We start from the raw sequence: 22,958 nt of genomic DNA, 5'->3' as shown, positions 1-22,958 counted from the left end.
TCTGTTTGTGGATATGGTTTTGTGTGTGCTTGAATAGCCGATCTCTCTCCTCCTGAGGGTAACATCTATTATCACTGAAGATAAGTAAGTTTCATTAGGCCCATGTATGCATACAGCCTAAAGCTAGGCTAGAGTGGCTGAGTGAATGCAGTCTGGACTCTATGGAGGCTCATTGTGTCAGAGACGCTGTAGAAGAACAGATCTCCTGCCCTGTGATCCAGGTACACTCTTATCCTAGAGGACTCGGGGTCAGATAGTTTAGTCTCTATGTTGTTATGTAGGAAACTACAGGCTTATTTGGCGCAGAGTAAATTCCAGGACTTCTCATTATGAGGCCAAACTGGGCTTCTGGACCAAAGCCAGTCCTCCTGATGTCCTTGTATAAGACTGGTATGTAGGGCCTCTTCCCGCTCCACTCTACCTCCCAGTAACAGCAGCCTCTCTACACAGCATCTGGATACTGTGAAACCTCTCTGTGTGGTTGAGGCACGGTTTGGGCTCCTTCATTGTCACTCCCTGGTCTCTTTCAGTCAGGTGGAGATTGTAGAATTCTGTGTTTGGATCCAATGTGAGCTGACAGAAATCTATGGAGAGAGGAGAGGGAGGAAACAGAACAGAGGTACTTACGACATGTGATTAGTGTAGAATAGACCTTACATTTTGTGTAATAACATACATTTATACTTTCATTTTAGCAGTTTTTTTTTGTCAACCCAGGCCCAGGCCCACCCATGCCCACACCCCTGATCAACAAAGGGCTATCAACAATTATGCACCAATCCATTTTAGAAAAACGATTGAAGAGCAATATCATTTTCCCCCCAGTTTTATGAAATAGGTTATGTACCACTGCCAAGTTCTATTTATGTAGTGGTATGGAATATCAGACATATCAGTGTCACACCTGCTCTTAAAATCTGAAGCCAATTCTCTTTCAGGATGTCTTCCTGTCTCTCTGTTAGTTCAGACCGATAGGCCTGACCCACAGGGACACTGGATTGGTCTGGAGTTTCAGGAGGGGCGTATAGAGACGGCCATATCTACAGAGGGAACAGTGAGAGGATACAAAATGATACAAATTAGAAATCCATCAACATGCAATCATTGTGTTTAAAAAACTTTTTTTACATGTAATACTTGATAATACCTGGAGGAATGTGATCCTCTGTGTGTGAAAGGTGCTCCAGTTCAGTGTTTCTTCCTCAGCTCAGCTGCCTGCTCCAGTCTCTGTGTGAGTCCTTCAGGCTGACTCACTGCAGTCTTCTCCTGGGCTCTGATCAGCTCTCACACCTCACATCACCTTCTCTCTATGGAGTGTATCAGCTCAGTAAAGATCCTCTCACTGTCCTCCATTGTTGCCTGTGCAGAGTGCTGGTGGGAGACGCAGAGAGTAACCTGCAGTAACCTGGAGACTGTGTACTCGTGCGCAACCATGGCAGCCAAAGGCTCAAACCCAGAGGAAACTGTGGTAACCAGAATAAATGCGCAACCTGTGCGCTGCCTAATTCCCACTCCTGGACCCAGCCATGAGAACCATGTGAGGCACACTGGGATCAGTTACATCCAAGCAATAAATCCTCAAAGTTATGTTGGGAAACCCAACTTGCTGCAGCACAGATATCACCAATCATCATGCACCTGAAGAACGCCCAAGCAGCCACCACACCCCTAGTGGAGTGAGCATGTACACCAATCCTTGTCCTTTGCTGTCATATTCCATTGAGATAGCCTCCGCAATCCAATGAGAAAGACACTGCTAGAAAATCACCCTACCTTGAGCTGGATTAGCGAAACACACAAAAAGTTGGTCACAAACTGGGATATCCATGGTCCTATCCATATACAGTGCCTTCGGAAAGTATTCAGACCCCTTGACTTTTCACATTTGTTACATTGCAGCCTTATTCTAAAATGGATTAAATTAAACAAATTCCTCAGCAATCTACACAGAATACCCCATAATGACAAAGTGAAAACAGGTTTTAACACAAGTATTCAGACCCTTTGCTATGAGACTTGAAATCGGTGCATCCTGTTTCCATTGATCATCCTTAGGATGTTTCTACAACTTGATTGGAGTCCACCTGTGGTAAATTCAATTGATTGGACATGATTTGGAAAGGCAAACACCTGTTTATATAAGGTCCACAGATGACAGTGCATGTCAGAGCAAAAACAAAGCCATGAGGTTGAAGGAATTGTCCGTAGAGCTCCGAGACAGGCACCGATCTGGGGAAGGGTACCAAAAAAAGACTGCAGCATTGAAATTCCTCTGAGGAGATGGGAAAATCTTCCAGAAGGACAACCCATCTCTGCAGCACTACACCAATAGTGTAGGCCTTTATGGTAGAGCGGCCGTATGGAAGCCAATCCTCAGTAAAAGGCACATGACAGCCTGCTTGGAGTTCGCCAAAAGACACCAAAAGACTCAGACCATGAGAAACCAGATTCTCTGGTCTGATGAAACCAAGATTGAACTCTTTGGCCTGAAGGCCAAGTGTCTGGAGGAAACCAGACACCATCCGTACGGAGAAGCATGGTGGTGGCAGCATCATGCTGTGGGGATGTTTTTCAGCAGCAGTGTCTGGGAGACTAGTCAAGATCGAGGCAAAGATGAACGGATCAAAGTACAGAGAGATCCTTGATGAAAACCTGCTCCAGAGCGCTCAGGACCTCAGACTGGGGCGAAGGTTCACCTTCCAACAGGGCAACGACCCTAAGCACACAGCCAAGACAATGCAGGAGTGGCTTTGGGACAAGTCTCTGAATGTCCTTGAGTTGCCCAGCCAGATCCCGGACTTGAACCCGATCGAACATCTCTGGAGAGACCTGTGAATAGCTGTGCAGCAATGCTACCCATCCAACCTGACAGCTTGAAAGGATCTGCAGAGAAGAATGGGAGAAACTCCCCAGATACAGATGTGCCAAGCTTGTAGCGTCATAACCAAGAAGACTCAATGCTATAATCGCTACCAAATGTGCTTCAACAAAGTACTGAGTAAAGGGTCTGAATACTTATGTAAATGTGATATTTCATTTTTTTATTTTGATAAATTAGCAAAAATGTCTAAACCTGTTTTTGCTTTGTCATTGTGGGGTGTTGTGTGTAGATTGATGAGAGAGAAAAAAAACAATTTCATCAATTTTAGAATAAGGCTGTAGCATAACAAAATGTGGAAAAAGTCAAGGGGTCTGAATACTTTCCGAAGGCTCTGTATGTGCGTAAAGCATGCACCGGACACAGGCTATGTAACCTCCATTGTTGACTGGAAGCAAATGAAGGAGGTGAGAAAGTGAACAGCTTGAAAGCCAGGGACCTGTAAGACATAGGCATAACCTTGGGAGCAAAACCTGCTTTAGGATGTAACATCACTTTGGAGTCACCAGGCGCAAGTTCCAAACAGGAAGGGAAAGACCTAGTTAGTTGTACAACTGAATGCATTCAACTGTCTTCCACATTTAACCCAATCTCTCTGAATCAGAGAGGTGTGGGGTGCTGCCATAATCGACATCCACGTCCTTGGCACCGGTGGAACAGCGGTTTAACTGCCTTGCTCAGGGGCAAAGTAACAGATTTTTACCTTGGGGATTCGATCCAGCAACCTTTCGGTTACTGGCCCAACGCTCCTATCCACCAGGCTCCCTTCCACGTGTACTGAGAGCGCATGGAGATCCCCAACGCCCTTGGTCGACACAGGCCATGAGGCCATGAGCAGGGCAGTCTTGTAGGAAAGGACCTTCAGGTCCACAGACTCCAATGGTTCAAATAGAGGCTTCCCTCCATGGAAGGTGCCAAAGGCTTAGAAACTGGCCTGAGCCGACGCACGCCTTTCAGGAACCGCACCACCAGAGTACGAGACCCCGGGGTAGGGCTGTCAATCCTAAACTTGCGGACCTTGAGGTGCTTGTTTAAAACACGCAAGTCCAGGATGGGACACAACTTTCCATCGCTCTTGGGAACTAAGAAGTACCGGCTGCACCAACCGCTCTATACTTCTGACACTGGAACCACCCGAATAGCCTGCTTTTGAAGACGACAGGTGCTAGGACCGCCACGAAAGGAGGAGGACGCACAGCAAACGGCAGGTGGTACCCCTTAGTCACTGTCACCCATGGTGAAACTGCATATGCACGCCACTGGACGGAACATGCTCCCAGTCTCCCATACATTGTGTCCTTAAGGGGCAGAGCGCCACCCTGAGGACTGGGATATTCTATTTATTTGTCTCCACCACCCTTGACAACTATGTGTCTGAATGTGGGGAAGGATCTGTGTTTACTTTGTCCACACCTGGACGATACCTCACTCTCGATACCCCTGAACACTGAGGAACCTTGGGTAGAAACAATGTGCTTACGTGGTACAGCCATTCTGATACCCAGACCACACCGGATTCGGGAACTTCGGAAACCAGTAAGTTGCCCCCATTGACCGAGCCACTTGGGAGCACTGTTGCCACAGTAAATTCTTGAGGAGGTGGGCCCCGAGAACATAACTCCTCCCTTGCCCTGCAGCTAGGGTCATGAGATCTGCTCTTTCCCCGTGCTGTGGAAGAACCAGTTTTTACCTCCTCGAAACGGGCCTGTAAGGACTCCATAGCTGAGCCAAACAACCTTGTTGACGAAACTGACTCATCCAAATACATCTGCCTGTTCCTCTCAAGAACTGCAACCAGCTGATCTGCTGATAAACGGCATTGTTTATTCAGAAGCACCGTGCTAGGAATAGCCCCATTGTTAGACTCTGGAACTAAGTAACTCACCAGCACCAGCACTCTCCCCCACTGAATCCAAAGCTGGGCTTTAGGCTGCCCCAGACTGATGTAATCCTATTCACACTGGATGGAGCCTCACTTGCCTGGGATGACACCCCTATCAACTCCGACCACCGCTGCTGCTCTCTCCTGACCTCCGACAACACCATTCTTGAGGTTGCTTAACCCGAAGACCCTTCGCCAGCAGCCCCAATCTTTTCCACAAAGTCAGCCCGACACCCAATGGAAGTTGAGCCCAGCCGGAAACAATGGTCACACAAACTGGTCTGAGCCAAAGCCTCCTGTGCGTGTTTCCACCCCAGACAGAGTATCTTTACATGCCCTAGGGCTCTAAAACTCAACTCTGGACCTCAAAGCCAGTTCAACTGCATTTTTTCATTGTTCCCCTCTAATCAGGGACTGATATAGACATGGGACACCAGGTGTGTTACCAGGTAGAACAGAAAACCAGCAGGCTCTGGGCCTCGTAGGGTAAGAGTTGAGTACCCTTGTCCTAGGGCATCGTCGGAGGTTCAAACTCGGCTGGTTAGCCTTTTTGAACTTCCTCTTACCACTGGCCGTCTTACTCAAGCAAGGAAGCACTGGTTACACAAGCAGATCAAAAAGTAGTTCAATTTTAGCAAACACAAAAACTGATACCAAGACCCAAAACTCACAACATCTAGGGGGACAAGTACCCTCTCCCCACTAACAGACACCTAAGTACAAATGTTGAAAAGTTAGCAAATTGCATGACACATTCTTCCTTCAGGCGAGCTGAAGAGCAAAGAATTTAGGGAATGGATGCCTAGCCTGCCCTCGAAGCCCCACTTCCTGGGCATAATACTGGGGCTTCGAGGGCGGGCTAGGCATCCATTTGCCCGTTGGGCGTGATTTCAGTTTTCTTCAGGTGAATAAGATTGGTCATTGATTCCCCATAGTATTTTATACCGAGTGACCGACTGAAAGGGAACTAGACATTTCATGTCAGCTTTCCAGGCATTGTTTGAAAATATACATTTCCACATATTTATTGAAAATAATGATTTGATTGTTGTCTTGTGAATTTCCCAAAGACACTGCAGTCATTTGTCTCCCTCTATTGATAGCTTTAGGTTTACAGACAGGCATAAACGTGTATGTTTGATGCATTATTCTCCAGTCTCCAAATTAAGACCATGCATTTGATGACAATATTTCCTTTTGCACACAAAAAGAACATGCCCTTTAAAAAATACAGCACTTCCCTGTCTCCCTGTCATATCCAATGGGCCCTATGGGGTGTGTGAATGCTATGACAAGCCCCACCTGTCTGTCTGTCTGTCTTCTCTGCTGCAGCTGAGACGGTAGCATGGCTCCTGTGTTCATCCATCACACACAGCATACAGACAAACTGCTGATCAGTATGACAGTAGATGAGAGCAGATATTATCCTGTAGTTGCCTGGTGGCGTCAACCAGTGAATGCTTCTTTAGAGAGGGTGATTCTAAATGGCGCTGAAGGTGAGTCTCACAAAATACAGCCAGACACACCAGACAAGACTTCAGGCCCAGCATAGCAGCAGCATCTTCAGGCCCAGCATAGCAGCAGCATCTTCAGGCCCAGCATAGCTTTGAACAGGAGGAGGAGGTTGGACTCCTAAGACCTTAACATTCCTAACCATCTCTGCCAAAATGGTCTTCTGGATCTTCTTCTGGTCTTTTGGAAAAGGGAGTTCCGCGCTGCACTGAGGGCAACTGTATTCTCTTCAGCTTTGTTCAGCCTGGTCCCAGCAGCCTTAAAAATAGACCACCCAGCTAATATCTCTAGGGGTAACGTTACCCCGTAATGTTTGAATGTCCAGTTTTTCGTTATTCTCTCAATGTTAGCGATGACTTTTTGTTGCATGTTTTGGTATTAAAGTTAGAACATTCCCTTAAAGTCAAACATAACTTATCTAGAACATAGTTACAATGTTCTCAGAATATACAACAATAATGTTCTAGACACGTTCTGTCCAGTTTTCTGAGGATTGGAGAATATTTAATAATTTTCACATCAAACATACACAGAACTTTGGTTGCCAAGTTCTCAGAATGTAAGATATTAAAGTCCTAGACATGTTTCATGGGTACGTTGCAAGAGCATTTCTGTGTATCAGTTGTCAGGATGTCGCCTGAATGTCCAAAGAGACCCCCCCCCAAAAAAATAAAATAATAATAATAATAATTAAATTACACATTACGCCTTGTTACTGTTGCCATGCCCATAATTGGTGAAACACTGAACCACCCACAGCTCCATTTGTCTGTTGGCAAGAATAGACATAATCACACAGTGATTTTTACATACAGCGTTCTCAACTTACGTCTTTTACACACTTTGATATAAATGATTATGTTGTGCATGTTCATTTAAACAGTAATAATTATTCAATGTGTCCTCATCTGAGATTTGAAAACAACACCTCTTCGTTCACAACATTCAGATCTCCCTGCTACGCCACCATGTCTGTGTTAGTTATCAGTTAATATGACTGTTCTCTCATCAATCATTTGATTTACTTATTTCAACAATATAATTAAGGGCTGTTGGTGGGACATATTAACCTGTTTTAATAATACTCCTGAATCACTATGATTAATACAAGTTTTTCTTGAGTGTACTTTTATTGGGCCAGTATAGTTGGGCCCTGTCCAGAAGATACCCTACCCCCAACTTCCTAGGCGGCACTTGTGTAGATCTGAAACAACTTGATAGGTGTAAGCAATAGGGTGAATGCACTTTAAATTGAATCTCAGCTCTGTTAAAACACCTAGTGATATCCCTTATTGGTACAGTGGTTAGGGTGTTTGTCATTGGTGCTGGTGGGCTCAGTTAGAGACCCACTTAGGGACTCATCGTATTCTTAGCATTATATGTTAAAGTCATTATTTGGCAACAGTTACAACAAACCTATCTGATCTAATTAAAATGTGTTTCTCATTGAAAGATGGGAATTGATAGAATTCTAGATAACTGAGAATCTCAAAGATAACATTTTTTAAATCCACACCACATACAGTATACCATGTAGAACAAACGTGTCTTTGATACGTAATCACTTCAGCTCTCGTCATTGCATTTATATCTTTAACATTCCTAATTTGTAACTGAAGCATGGCCCAGGTGGTATTTCTATTTTATTTAATCCTTATTTTACCATGTAAGTTGACTGAGAACACATTCTAATTTATAGCAACGACCTGGGGAATAGTTACAGGGGAAAGGAGGAGGGATGAATGAGCCAATTGGAGGCTGGTAGTGTTGCTTCTGATAGAAACATACCCAGAACATGGTTTCCATATTCTCAGAATATCATTTTAACTTTTTATAACTTTGCAGTAGCATGTCTGTACTTTCTCACACTTGCCATTTAAGCAATGATGATGTCAGTTATACCAAAACAATACACAATACATAGGTCCATCTCCAAGTTTTTATGTGAAAAAATAGACAAATTGCAAAGAATTCACTTGGGACCAATGTTGGGGGTAAGATATTACTTACAGTTGTATTACTTTTATGAGTAACGGAGTACTATGACAAGTTACTGTATTCAAAAATTGTAATATTATTAAAGTTACTTTTTCAAGTAAACCGTATTTTGCACGCCCAATTTTTCAGTTTTTGATTTGTTAAAAAAGTTTGAAATATCCAATAAATGTCGTTCCACTTCATGATTGTGTCCCACTTGTTGTTGATTCTTCACAAAAAAATACAGTTTTATATCTTTATGTTTGAAGCCTGAAATGTGGCAAAAGGTCGCAAAGTTCAAGGGGGCCGAATACTTTCGCAAGGCGCTGTACATGTTCATGAAACGTGTCTAGAACATTAATATCTTACGTTCTAAGAACATGGCAACCATGTTCTGTGGATGTTGATGGAATACTCTCTTAACCCTCAGAAAACTGGGCATGAATGTTCATGAAACGTTCCCATTAAACATGTCTATAACAATATCTTAAGTTCTGAGAACATGGTAACCACGTTCTGGGTGAGTTCTATTTGACATTAAGGGAATGATCTCTTGGAAAAATACCTTGCACAAAACGTTAGTTAAGGACCTAATGAGACTCTTAAGGGAACGTTCTCCATTCTCCAGTGTTTGTTGTTAGCTGGGCATGCAGTAACTGTGTCCACAGGGGATAGCCACTTAATTTCCTAGCACATCTAGACACACTGGACAGAGAAGTTGATCTTGGTAGATGAGTTCCTCTGAGAGAACCGTATTGATTTCTTTTGATAGTGAAAATTTTGGAATTATGTTGTACTTCCTGGTTCAACCAGTAGTTACAGGAGGTGTGGTTACTGTGTAACAAAGAAAAAGGAACTTCCGGCCCTGTTCGTGAGTGTGTGCGTGAGAGAGAGTATGACATTTGTTCATGTCTATTTCTGTCATGGCTGTTGAAGGAACTGGACCAAGGTGCAGCATCGTGAGCGTACATTTTCTCTTTATTAACTCAAAATGACACCGACTAAACAATACACAAACAAACCGTGAAGCTTCATGCTATGTGCCATCAAACAAAGTTAACTTCCCACCAAGACAGGTGGGGAAAAAAGACACCTAAGTATGGTTCCCAATCAGAGACATCGATAGACAGCTGTCCATGATTGAGAACCATACCAGGCCAAAACATAGAGATAGAAAATCATAGAAACACAACACATAGAAATGCCCACCCCAACTCAAGCCCTGACCAAACCAAAATAGAGACATAAAAAGGATCTCCAAGGTCAAGGCGTGACAATTTCGCAACAGACTGGACTTTTACGCACTGCTGTGCTGTTGCCACGGAGGTTACTTGTGATACTTTTGATAAAAACATACCACAATAAATGTGTTTTAAAAACACAAATGTCAGTGCTATTGATATTGCCCTTAATATGACAATTTCGAATCAACATAATGGGGATGTGATGACAGTCAGATTAGAGAATGGGGGAACAGGATAGACTTTTCTTTTAATTTCACAAGAAGGTATTTGCAGAATTTGCATTGAAATGATTGTACTTTGTTTTGCCAGCAAAATACAAATTATAAAAACTCTACAGTAACTAAACTACTAAACTATACTTTAACTCTTCAGTAATAAACAAATACAAACTGGGGTGAGCAACATTTGAGACTATAAATTATTAACTTCACCATTAAACACATTTTCACACATGCTACTGCCTTTCTCTCAGCTGTTTCGCTTTCACTCCATCTGGCACAACTTAACGAAGACTCCAAAACACATAAACTCAAAGCCAAGATAGAGGGGCTGAGTGAATGTGGTTTGGACTCTATGGAGCAGGGTCATTGTGTCAGAGACGCTGTAGAAACACAGACTTCCTGCCCTGTGATCCAGGTACACTCCTATCCTAGAGGAGGTTGAAGTGGGTATTCTAGTGGCCACGTTATTGTGCCAGATGGTACAACCTTTTCTGGAACAGAACAAACTCCAGGACTTGTCATTGCGTCCAAAGTGGGAGTCGTTGCCCTCTCCTCTTCTGGTCATCTCTTTGTACGCCACAGCCATGTTAATGCCACTCCCGCTCCACTCGGCTTCCCAGTAGCAGCGCCCTGACAGGGCCTCAGTACACAACACCTGGCTCCAGTGATCAAACCTCTCTGGGTGCTCCAGGCAGGAGTGGTCCCTGGCCCTCACTGTCACCACCTTGTTCTCCTCAGACACACTCAGGTCCCTGTGGGCTGTCCGGGGGTCCAGTGTGAGCTGACAGGAATCTACGAGGAAAGAAGATGAAGGGTATGAAAGGAGTCAGTGTACTACACTATAAGAAAGGAACGGTAACAAGAAGATGAATGGAATCCGTAGAGCACCACCACAATGCAGATTTAGCCCTGAGCTAAGAGCAGATGCAGCGCTCTGGCTATTAATGGAGTTGAAACCGACTTACAGTATAAGAACTCTGGTCTGATCCGGGGCTCTGGACACTGCAGGAGTTTCACTGTGCCCGCTACAGAGGAATACGAATTAGACAGTGAAGAGTAGTAATGTTCCATAGAGAAAAAAAAATCTGTACTTTTAAAACAGCTTTAATGCAATATAGAGTGAATTACAGTAAAGTGTCCAGTCTCACCTGCCCTGGATATTTTGGGCCATTCCCCTTTCAACAGGTCCTCCAATCTCTTCTGGAGTGCTGATACCGAGGCTCGAACTTGACCGAAATCCACCAGAGGAACCACTGTGATTCTGGGTGTGTCTGTGAGTTCAGTCGATTTAGAGATTGACTGGCAGTTCTAGAACCCAGGAGAGGGGAAGACAAAGTGTGGGACGGATTACAAGATACAAATACAGTGGGGCAAAAAAAAGTATTTAATCAGCCACCAATTGTGCAAGTTCTCCCACTTAAAAAGATGAGAGGCCTGTAATTTTCATCATAGGTACACTTCAACTATGACAGACAAAATGAGAAAAAAAAATCGGGGGGCCCAGGTCTGACAGAATCTGTGCAGAAGATCTAGGTGCTGCTGCAGGCCCTCCATGGTTGGGGACAGAAGCACCAGATCATTAGCAAACAGTAGACATTTGAATTCAGATTTTAGTAGGGTGAGGCCAGTTTTCTAGTGCCTTTGCCAATTCGTTGATATATATATGTTGAAGAGGGAGGAAGCTGCATCTGTCTCACCCCCTGGGCCTGTGGAAAGAAATGTGTATGTTTTTTGCCAATTTTAACCGCACACTTGTTGTTTGTGTACATGGATTTTATAATGTTGTATGTTGTTTCCCCGACACCACTTTCCATCAATTTGTTTAGCAGACCCTCATGCCATATTGAGTCAAAAGCTTTTCTGAAATCAACAAAGCATGAGAAGACTTTGCCTTTGTTTTGGTTTGTTTGTTTGTCAATTAGGGTGTGCAGGGTGAATATGTGGTCTGTCGTATGGTAATTTGCTATAAAGCCAATTTGACATTTGCTCAGTACATTGTTTTCCCGGAGTAAATGTACGAGTCTGCTGTTAATGATAATACAGAGGAATTTCCCAAGGTTGATGTTGACGCATATCCCACAGTATATATTGCGGTCAAATGTATCTCCACTTTTGTGGTTTGGATTTTGTGGTCTGTATATTTTGTAATTTCATTGAGGATACCATCAACACCACAAGCCTTTTAAAGTTGGAGGTTTTGTATTTTGTCCTGTAGTTCATTCAATTTAATTGGAGAATCCAGTGGGTTCTGGTGGTCTTCAATATTTGATTCTAAGATTTGTATTTGATCATGTACAGTGGGGCAAAAAAGTATTTAGTCAGCCACCAATTGTGCAAGTTATCCCACTTAAAAAAGATGAGAGAGGCCTGTAATTTTCATCATATGTACACTTCAACTGTGACAGACAAAATGGGAAAAGAAAATCCAGAAAATCACATTGTAGGATTTTTTATGAAAAACACTGGACACCTTAATTATACCGAAGCCAGAGCAGCAGTGATGCTACCTGTAGAAAATAGATATGATCCTCTGTGTGTGAAAGCTGCTCCAGCTCACAGTCTTTCTTCCTCAGCTCAGCCACCTCCTGCTCCAGTCTCAGTATGAGCCCTTCAGTCTGACTCACTGCAGTCTTCTCCTGGGCTCTGATCAGCTCTCTCACCTCACAGCACCTTCTCTCTATGGAGCAGATCAGCTCAGTAAAGATCTTCTGGCTGTCCTCCACTGCTGTCTGTGCAGAGTGCTAGTGGGAGACAGAGTGTGGTCACAATATAACATTTAGCCAAGTATGAACAAACTCCCAAAACCTCCCCCATCCACTAAAATATTAGCTTATTAATACTTGAAATTCGCTTCGGACTTGGCCATGGCTGCCATTGCTCTACGGATCGCCACAGTGCATCACCTTCAGTGATTGCAGAGCCTGTCTCAGATCCAGCAGTTCCTTTTCTTTGGCTTGCATTCTCAGTTTGGATTTCTTCCTCATCTTCCCCAGCTGCCTCTGCAGGGACAAGGACACACCCACAAGCCTATCTTAGTAAATATTTGGGGCTCATGATCTTATGGTCGTTCGCTTTGTCAAATTGAATATTTAGCTGATGAAAGCTGTGAGGTTGTTTAGTCTCCATAACACTCAACATACATTATTTTTTTCCTTTTTACATTCTACATTCCTCAAATAAAAAAAAGCCTACTCAGAATGGACACATTGAGTCATAAAATGACCTACACATTCTATAACCTGTAACAGCTAGGCTATGGATGAAGGGAAAATGTAGCCTTCCCTTAAGAGAATCATGTTACACATCGGCACATCATCTCAGTCAGATAGTCAAAAGAGATGAAGAGGTTTTGCATGTGGAAACAGTGTATGGTGCCACATTCAAAGCAACTGACTGAACCGATGACAGGCACCTGACACACCGTATTCAGGATAGGATAACTTCCTCAGACCCCTGGTTACATATAGGCAGGTGTCAGATACAGAGTTAACATTTGAATTTGGGAAAGGAAGTTCTATTGATAGAAATGTACCTCTAACCTTTAGATTTTATGGCCTCAACTCTGATCATTATCAGGGAAATGTTCACATTGTTCAAATGATATCCATCACTCCCAGTATAGAAGGCACCAAACATACAACTTCCTTATAGTTACCAGTCATAGGAATGGGCATAAGTATTCTTAATGCACATAACATACTTTCAGAAATGTACATATTCTGTCATGGTTAAACAACAGAGTTTGAAGGACAATATTGTTTTTCAGTCCTTACCCGTTTCTTGGTGCTTTCTGTTGCAGCTGAGACGGTAGCATGGCTCTTGTGTTCATCCATCACACACAGCAGACAGACACACTGCTGATCAGTACGACAGTAGATCTCCAGTAGTCTATCGTGATGAGAGCAGATCCGCCCCTGCAGTGGCATGGTGGCTTCAACCAGGGTGTGCTTCTTAAGGGCAGGAGATTCGTTGTGAGTGTGGAGGTGAGCTGCACAGTAAGAGGCCAGACACACCAAGCAGGATCTGGTGGCTTTGATCTGACCACCGAGGCAGATATCACACGCCACATCTCCAGCTTCAGCATACCGGCAGCGTTGACCAGAGGGTACAGCTTGGAGTCCTCCTGTATTCAGTTTCTCCACCATCTCAGCCAAAATGATGTTTCTCTTCAGAATTGGTCTTGGAGTGAAGGTCTGTCTGCACTGAGGACAGCTGAAGATGTAAGAGGAGTCATCTTCTCCCCAGCAGGCCCTGATACAGCCCATACAGTAGCGGTGTCCACAGGGAAGAGCTACTGGCTCCTTCAGTATCTCCAGACAAATTGAGCAGCACAATTGCTCTCTATCCAGAGGACCTGTTTGTGCCATTCTCTACCACAGAGACAGGGGGAGATTGTATAAGCTTCTCTGGAGCCACCTGTGGCATCCCTTTTATAAACCTACATACTGTATACAAAGCAGCAACCCACAAACACACCTCCCACAGCGGTTTGGTGTGTGTGTGTGTGTGTGTGCGCACATTTGAGAGAGAGAGAGAGAGAGAGAGAGAGAGAGAGAGATTGAGAACACCTAAGTGTTAGTTTATTTTGTTCAATTAACAAGGACAAAGACAGATATACATAGGCTATAATTCAGGGATCATCAACTACATTCAGCCAGACTGTAGACTGCAAATTGACTGCAAGAAGCCCAAACAGATAACATTTGACTCAAACATAATAATTTGAAACTTAGCTGTGTATACAATCACATTACTCACTCTGTTATGTGTGGAAATAATTTTGAAACAGATTCCCAAAATAAAAAAAAACAGTTGAAGTTGATTTGCTGGTGTTTTTAGTCCTTTATGTCAAATCATTTAAATTTGGTGGTGTGTGTGGGGGGGGCAGGGGGGGTTCAAAAAACTTGGGGGCTAAATAAAATGACCCGTGGGCCCCCAGTTGACAAACCCTGCTATAATTTATCACATTGCTTTTACTGAACACTGGATTGTATGTTCCCATAACACTGATGTGGTACGCACAGTCTCAACAAGCACAGCGGGGAAAAAAACGTTATGTTTAGTAACAGCAGGAAGTAGTGAGGACGATGCAGCAAATGGATGTCTCCCTCTCTGACAAAGTGGACATTCTCATCCACAAGAGCAGACTGTTACAGAAGTACAAAGCAATGGGCCAGATGAAGAATAATACATTTTCCTAACGTTTTCTTTTTATTCTAAGATGTTGTTTGGAGACGTCATAACCTACAGAGAACAGGTTATAACAAACACATAAGTGTCAAACAGTAATTGTTCATTACACAGTGAGTTTTAATTCAGTTACCGTATGCATATATTATTTCAACATACAATATACTCCTGACATGTAGTTTGGCAGAATATGAAAATATTTTTTTTTTTTAAAGGGTAAAGGAATGTAAAATTAGCAAAAGACCTACACTAACAAAGTATATCTTTACATTAATTCAAACAATTTGTTCTATTTCATGTCTTGAAAACATTTGGAGCAGTGTACCAATCTTCTAGGAATTACTTCGGGGTTTGATTGAATTACTTCTATCCCTTCGTAACTCATCTTCAACAAACTAGGAAGGTGTGAGTTGTTCTGTAAAATCTACATACAGTTTTCCATAATGTAAAAAGTCATGCTTATTAAAAGACCATTGAAAGTTGTAAGACTTTACATGATCTATAGTAATGTCAACATACTCAGCAGATCCATCCTGTCTTTGGAATACTACATTTGTGTGTCAGATAATCAGAGCTCAAACTTAGAAAACATCTGTTCCATCTGATCATAGTTCTTGGGTCCATAAAATCGTTGTGTAAGGACTTTTCCTTTTGCATGAAATAAGAAATAATTTAGTCTTTCTCTATGTGTGGAGTTGACTAATGGCTTAACATTGATATATAAATGACACAAAATACAGTAAGCAGTTCTTTGTTTCTCCCTCTTTCTTCACCTCTTCATTTCTACTCCTCAAACTCTCTTTCCATCCTACTCAAAATCAACTACCTCTTCTCGTTCTTCCCCTCTATGCCTTTTGCTCACACAGTAATAAACACCAGTCGGGCAGAGTAGATCAGGTCTGCCAGGTAGAGCACAAAGTTGACTGCAGTGAGCACAGCCACAGCCATCTTCTTGTCCCATGAACACAGCCCTTGACTGTTACCACAGAAAGTGGGCCTGGAGGAAGTGCCCCCGTGCTCCTTGTCAAATGTAAAAATGGGCCAGACGATGGTAGCGGAGAGGTACATGATGACAGCCAGTAGGGCGTAGGCAGACAGGAAGCGGGCGAAGGGGAAAGGCAGGCAGCCAGTGCACTCGCAGATACACAGCACAATGATGGCCGCCGACAGGATGAAACAGATGCAGTAGACGGCCAGGCACCACCTCAGTGCAGCATGAGAGTTGTAGGACACCGGGTCGCTGATGAAGACAAAGATGACGCAGGCCACGAAGGTTTCACACACTTTCAGCAGACCCGGGGCGGTGGCCATGTAACCTGCTACCTCACCTGGCCGGGCTTTGCTGATGCTCACCTCACTCATGTAAGCGATGGTGGCCAGGCAGGAGAAGACGGTGGCCACGATGCGGTAGTTATGAGTCTCGTTGCGGGAGGTCTGGCCCTTGAGGAAATAGAGGGGGAAGATGATGGAGGCAGAGAGGCAGAGCAGGGAGGCATAGCAGGCGAAGGTGATGGGGAAGTTTTTCCAGGAGACGGGGGCACGGGTCTGCAGGCCAAACAGCTCTACCAGCAACACCAGCAGAGTCCCAGCGAAGCTGAAGGCCCAGCAGAACACACACCAGTCCCCTGTACCGTGCTTGAGCTCAGCCCCATGGATGGTCACAGCAAAAGCCACACAGGAGAAGACCAGAGCACACAAACGCACCCAGAACAGGGGGTTGGAGTGCACCACCACTATCGGCATGATGAGATATGGATGATGCTTGACAACTAGGACGGGTTAGACTGAAGGGCTGAATTGGCCAGAGATGTAGGTGTTTCTGTGAAATACCCTAGGCCTACAGTTCTTGATGCATCTGTGGCAGAAGGATCTATAAGGAGACACAGAATAGAGAACAGCTGTCAGTAACAAAGAACAAATTGACAGCATGCATTCATATTTTTTTTTAAATCTCAAAGCAAGTAATGATTCCATTATGATTTTCAATGTACATTCTTGATGAGATATCATATTTGGACTCATGAGGGCAACAGTAGCAATGTGTCATTATCTCCATCTCAACATGAAAGTTAAAAATAAAAAGGGATTCCTGTTCTGTGAGTCAGTGAGTCTGTGTCACTGGACATTCCTTCACCCCCCCCCCCCCCCCCTTTCAGACAGATGTGGTGCTGAGACCTCTACCCGACCTCTCAGCCAATCTGTCATCAGCCTCTGAGGAAGGGCCTCATCCACTAACAGTCCCAACATCCAGAGACACTCAGGGCTGCTCCCTCCCACTATCCCCCACAAGTAACAGTGAGTCCATGTTCCCAGTTGACATACGGTTGAAGGACTCATAAACAGAGACACATGTTTACATTAATAAAATAAGTTGTTCAAACAGCAGGGGACAGAGAGTGGGGGGAGGGATATGGAGAGAGAAAGAGAGGAAACAGACAGATGAATTAAGATTTGAAAAATGGACAAACTCAAAGTGAGAGTGACCAAAACAGTCAGGCAGAAAAGGCTAGCTGAAGTACGAGGAGAAAAAAAATAAGGAAAAAATGGGGAAAGCCCTGTGCCTTAACCTCAGAAGGACACATTTTAAACATGATGAGGAATAGCAGAGCAGTGAGTCACCTCCCTCCCTCTCTGCCCCTCCCTTGTTCTCCATTTCTCTTCCCCATAAGATTTTCCAACTCGTTGATTTATCCCAGATGTGCAGACTGCTGCCGAACTGCAAACTGGGTCAAAGGTGCCAAGTCCCTTCTACCTCTCACACACACACACACACACACACACACACTAGAAAAACCATATGGAAGGCAGTAATGGAAAATCCATCCCCTCCCTGCCATTAATTGAATGTTAGGAAAATTGGTAAAAGACCATAAAGTCCCTACATGGAAGCCACCTTATAAGGGGTGGCATGGAAAAGACTAGGTTATCATCCAAACAGAGGGACTTCCCTTCAGAGATACGCTCACAGTCCCACACAGCCTGTGCAGGAGAGAAAACAGGATATTAGTCAAATTATCTCCCTCCCTCCCTCTCACACACACACACACACACACACAGAGGGTGAGGAGACTCAGTGTTTGTTTGCAGCCAGGGTCACGAGCGTTGTTATGACAACATGGTTAACTCGATTTCACCCATAATTCAGTTAAAGAGCTATGGGCTCCCAGGCTGGAGATGTTCACATGTTTCATCATGCTCCATAGTTCAGCTGCAATAATAAGGGGAAATATTTGCTTCCACGTGTTCTGATCAATAGTAGACTGTATTCACACAAAATACACTAATGTATGTATATGTACAGTTGAAGTCAGAAGTTTACATAAACTGAGTTTAAATGTATTTGGCTAAGGTGTTTCACAATCCCTGACACTCAATCCTAGTAAAAATTCCCTGTTTTAGGTCAGTTAGGATCACCACTTTATTTTAAGAATGTGAAATGTCAGAATTAATAGTAGAGAGAATGAATTATTTCAGCTTTTATTTCTTTCATCACATTCTCAGTGGGTCAGAAGTTTACATACACAATTAGTATTTGGTAGCATTGCCTTTAAATTGTTTAACTTGGGTCAAATGTTGTTTCGGGTAGCCTTCCACAAGCTTCCCACAATAAGTTGAGTGAATTTTGGCCCATTCCTCCTAACAGAGATGGTGTAACTGAGTCAGGTTTGTAGGCCTCCTTGCTCGCACACTCTTTTCTGCCCACAAATTTTCTATAGGATTGAGGTCAGGGCTTTGTGATGGCCAATCCAATACCTTGACTTTGTTGTCCTTAAGCCATTTGCCACAACTTTGGAAGTAAGCTTGGGGTCATTGTCCATTTGGAAGACCCATTTGCGAACAAGCTTTAACTTTAACTTAACTGATGTCTTGAGATGCTGTTTCAATATATCCACATCATTTTCCTGCCTCATGATGCCATTTATTTTGTAAAGTGCACCAGTCCCTCCTGCAGCAAAGCACCCCACAACATGATGCTGCCACCCCCGTGCTTCACGGTTAGGATGGTGTTCCCTCGGCTTGCAAGCCTCCCCCTTTTACCTCTAAACATAATGATGGTCATTATGGCCAATTATGGCCAGGACATTTCTCCAAAAAGTATGATCTTTGTCCCCATGTGTAGTTGCAAACCGTAGTCTGTTTTTTTTTTATGGCGGTTTTGGAGCAGTGGCTTTTTCCTTGCCGAGCGGCCTTTCAGGTTATGTCAATATAGGACTCATTTTACTGTGGATATAGATACTTTTGTACCCATTTCCTCCAGCATCTTCACAAGGTCCTTTGCTGTTGTTCTGGGATTGATTTGCACTTTTCGCACCAAAGTGCGTTCAGCTCTAGGAGACAGAACGAGTCTTCCTCCTGAGCGGTATAACAACTGCATGGTCCCATGGTGTTTATACTTGCGTACTATTGTTTGTACATATGAACGTGGTACCTTCAGGTGTTTGGAAATTGCTCCCAAGGATGAACCAGACTTGTGGAGGTCTACAATTTTTTTCCTGAGGTCTTGGCGGATTTCTTTTGATTTTCCCATGATGTTAAGCAAAGAGGTATGTAGGCCTTGAAATACATCCACAGGTACACCTCCAATTGACTCAAATTATGTCAATTAGCCTATCAAAAGCTTCTAAAGCCATGACATCATTTTATGGAATTTTCCAAGCTTTTTAAAGGCACAGTCAACTTAGTGTATGTCAACTTCTGACCCACTGGAATTGTGATACAGTGAATTATAAGTGAAATAATATGTCTGTTAACAATTGTTGGAAAAAGAACTTGTGTCATGCACAAAGTAGATGTCATAACCAACTTTACAGAAACTATAGTTTTGGCGTGGTTGAAAAACTAGTTTGTATGCATGTATGTATACACATAAAAGTACAGTACTAGTCAAAAGTTTGGACACCTACTCATTCCAGGGTTTCTCTTTATTTTTACTATTTTCTACATTGTACAATAATAGCGAAGACATCAAAACTATTAAATAACCCATATGGAATCATGTAGTAAACAAAACAAAAAAAGTGTTATAACAAATCTCAAATATTTTATATTTGAGATTTTTCAAAGTAGCCACCCTTTGCCTTGATGACAGCTTTGCACATTCTTGGCATTTTCTCAACCAGCTTCATGAAGTAGTCACTGGAATGCATTTAAATTAACAGGTGCGCCTTGTTAAAAGTTCATTTGTGGAATTTGTTCCCTTCTTAATGTGTTCAAGCCAATCAACTGTGTTGTGACAAGGTAGGGTTGGTTCACAGAAGACAGCCTTATTTGGTATAAGACCAAGTACATAACATGGCAAGAACAGCTCAAATATGCAAAGAGAAACGTCAGTCCATCATTACTTTAAGACATGAAGGTCAGTCAAAGCGGCAGTTGCAAAAACCATCAAGCGCTATGATGAAACTGGCTCTCACGAGGACCACCACAGGAAAGAAAGACCCAGAGGATAAGTTCATTAGAGTTACCAGCCTCAGAAATTGCAGCCCAAATACATGCTTCACAGAGTTCAAGTAACAAACACATCTCAACATCAACTGTTCAGAGGAGACTGCGTGAATCAGGCCTTCATGGTCAAATTGCTGCAAAGAAACCACTACTAAATGACACCAATAATAAGAAGAGACTTGCTTGGGCTAAGAATAATGAGCAATGGACATTAGACCGGTGGAAATCTGTCCTTTGGTCAGATGAGTTTAAATTTGAGATTTTTGGTGTAGTTCCCACCATGAAGCATGGAGGAAGAGGTGTGATGGTACTTTCATGGTGACACCGTCAGTGATTTATTTAGAATTTAAGGCACACTTAAACAGCATGGCTACCACAGCATTCTGTGGTGATATGCCATCTCATCTGGTTTGTGCTTAGTGGGACTAACATTTGTTTTTCCAACAGGACAATGACCCAACACACCTCCAGGCTGTGTCAGGGCTATTTGACCAATAAGGAGAGTGATGGAGTGCGGCATCATATTACCTGGCCTCCACAATCACCCGACCTCAACCCAATTGGGATGGTTTGGGATCAGTTGGACCCCAGAGTGAAAGAAAAGCTGGCAACAAGTGCTCTGCACAGGTGTATAAAATCGAGCTCACAGCCATGCAATCTCCATAGACAAACATTGGCAGTAGAATGGCCTTACTGAAGAGCTCAGTGACTTTCAACGTGGCACTATCATAGGATGCCACCTTTCCAACAAATCAGTTAGTCAAATTTCTGCTCTGCTAGACCTGCCCCAGTCAACTAAGTGCTGTTATTGTGAAGTGGAAACTTCAAGGAGCAACAACGGCTCAGCCGCGAAGTGATAGGCCACACAAGCTCACAGAACTGGACTGCTGTAGCGTGTAGCGCATAAAAATTGTCTGTCCTCGATTGCAACACTCGCTAGTTCCAAACTTCCTCCGGAGGCAACGTCACCACAAGAACTTCGAGAGCATCATGAAATGGGTTTCCATGGCCAAGCAGCCTCACACAAGCTTAACATCATCATGCGCAATGACAAGTGTCGGCCGGAGTGGTGTAAAGCTCGCCACCATTGGACTCTGGAGCAGTGGAAATGTGTTCTCTGGAGTGATTAATCACACATGGTCTGGACGAATCTGGGTTTGGCGGATGCAAGGAGAACGCTATGTGCCCCAATGCATAGTGCCAACTGTAAAGTTTGGTGGATGAATAATGCTCTGGGGCTGTTTTTCCATGGTTCGAGCTAGGCCCCTTAGTTCTAGTGAAGGGAAATCTTAACGCTACAGCATACAATGACATTCTAGATGATTCTGTGCTTCCAAATTTATGGTAACAGTTTGGTGAAGGCCCTTTCCTGTTTCAGCATGAAAATGCCCCCCCGTGCACAAAGCGAGGTCCATACAGAAATGTTTGTCGAGATCGGTCTGGAAGAACTTGACTGGCCTGCACAGAGCCCTGATCTCAACTCCATCGAATACCTTTGGGATGTATTGGAACGCCTAGTGCGAGCCAGGCCTAATCGCCCAACATCAGTGCTCGACCTCATTAATGCTCATGGCTGAATGGAAGCAAGTCCCCACAGCAATGTTCCAACATCTAGTGGAAAACCTTCCCAGAAGAGTGGAGGCTCTTATAGCAGCTAAGGGGGACCAACTCCATATTAATGTCCGTAATTTTGGAATGAGATGTCCGACGAGCATGTGTCTACATACTTTTGGTCATGTAGTGTATATCAGAGTCCTCATTCAAAAGAGTCAGCTAAAATCGGTTTACAACTTCACCGTTATTCTGGCAGCTGTTGCCTACCGTTATCCTCCCGTTATTCTGGTTGGGCATTGACAACCACAGTCCGAGGTGATGCGTGAAATGCAAATTGTGCCGCGCACTGGAGTTTCTCAGTGTTACAAAAAGTCATTCATAGAAAACAAAAACATTTCCATGGCAAACAAGTTTTACAACACCGAAGCAGTTATTTTCTTGACTATGCTATCTTGTGTCCTAAATACTGCTAATAATAAGCTATTTACTTGATCCCGTGCAAAAGGGCTGTTTTATTTCCAGCGCTCACGGTGAAAATAATTATTTTCAATAGACTGTTAAAACTATAGAAAAGCATGCAGGTAGGCCAAGTTTAAACTGTTTGTAGAACATGCTGTAGAAAACATGTATAAAAACTACGCTAACTCTCGGATAGACCAGTATTCTATTACACAATCTCAAATATAACTCTGAAACAAAAAGGTATTACCTTATCGTTAGTTTTGGGACTGCAAAATGTTTCGTTCTCTCTCAGGATCTCTAATCGAATACGAATTTACACTGGTAGCCTTCCTAGTCCTGAATTTAACACAGTCATAGTGATAACACCCCCCCACCCCCCCCCCCCCCCCCAGATTCCCGCCCATTGCAACCAAATTAGGTATGAAATGTCTCAAGCGTTATTTCCATCTTTCTACTGCGAGTCATCCGATACCACCCTCCTCCATTTAGATGAATAATCTTTATATTAACAACCTGATATAAATTAATGAAATAATGTCAATGAAATAATTACAGTTTAATTATTTTAATTGATTGTCATTTGGTTATTATTG

General features: G+C 43.3%; 2 protein-coding genes across 2 annotated transcripts; both read right to left on the bottom strand.

Annotated features, from left to right (window-relative positions):
* Positions 1–9,215: 9,215 nt before the first annotated feature.
* ftr66 (finTRIM family, member 66) lies at positions 9,216–14,171 on the bottom strand. The gene is made up of 6 exons (XM_020466921.2): positions 13,488–14,171; positions 12,618–12,713; positions 12,222–12,455; positions 10,863–11,022; positions 10,680–10,739; positions 9,216–10,506 (listed from the first exon to the last, which is right to left on the bottom strand). The coding sequence occupies exons 1-6, from the start codon at positions 14,079–14,081 to the stop codon at positions 9,977–9,979; spliced, it is 1,674 nt and encodes a 557-aa protein (XP_020322510.1). The 5' UTR covers positions 14,082–14,171; the 3' UTR covers positions 9,216–9,976.
* A 95-nt stretch (positions 14,172–14,266) lies between these two features.
* On the bottom strand, positions 14,267–22,747 carry myadmb (myeloid associated differentiation marker b). Its single transcript, XM_020466922.2, has 2 exons — positions 22,613–22,747; positions 14,267–16,774 (listed from the first exon to the last, which is right to left on the bottom strand). Exon 2 carries the CDS (start codon positions 16,645–16,647, stop codon positions 15,763–15,765), a length of 885 nt encoding a protein of 294 aa, XP_020322511.1. The 5' UTR covers positions 16,648–16,774; positions 22,613–22,747; the 3' UTR covers positions 14,267–15,762.
* Between the last annotated feature and the right edge of the window lie 211 nt (positions 22,748–22,958).

This window comes from Oncorhynchus kisutch, linkage group LG30 (genome assembly GCF_002021735.2).
Source record: "Oncorhynchus kisutch isolate 150728-3 linkage group LG30, Okis_V2, whole genome shotgun sequence".
Classification (NCBI taxonomy): Eukaryota; Metazoa; Chordata; class Actinopteri; order Salmoniformes; family Salmonidae; genus Oncorhynchus; species Oncorhynchus kisutch.
This window is presented reverse-complemented; position numbering and strand designations above follow the sequence as displayed.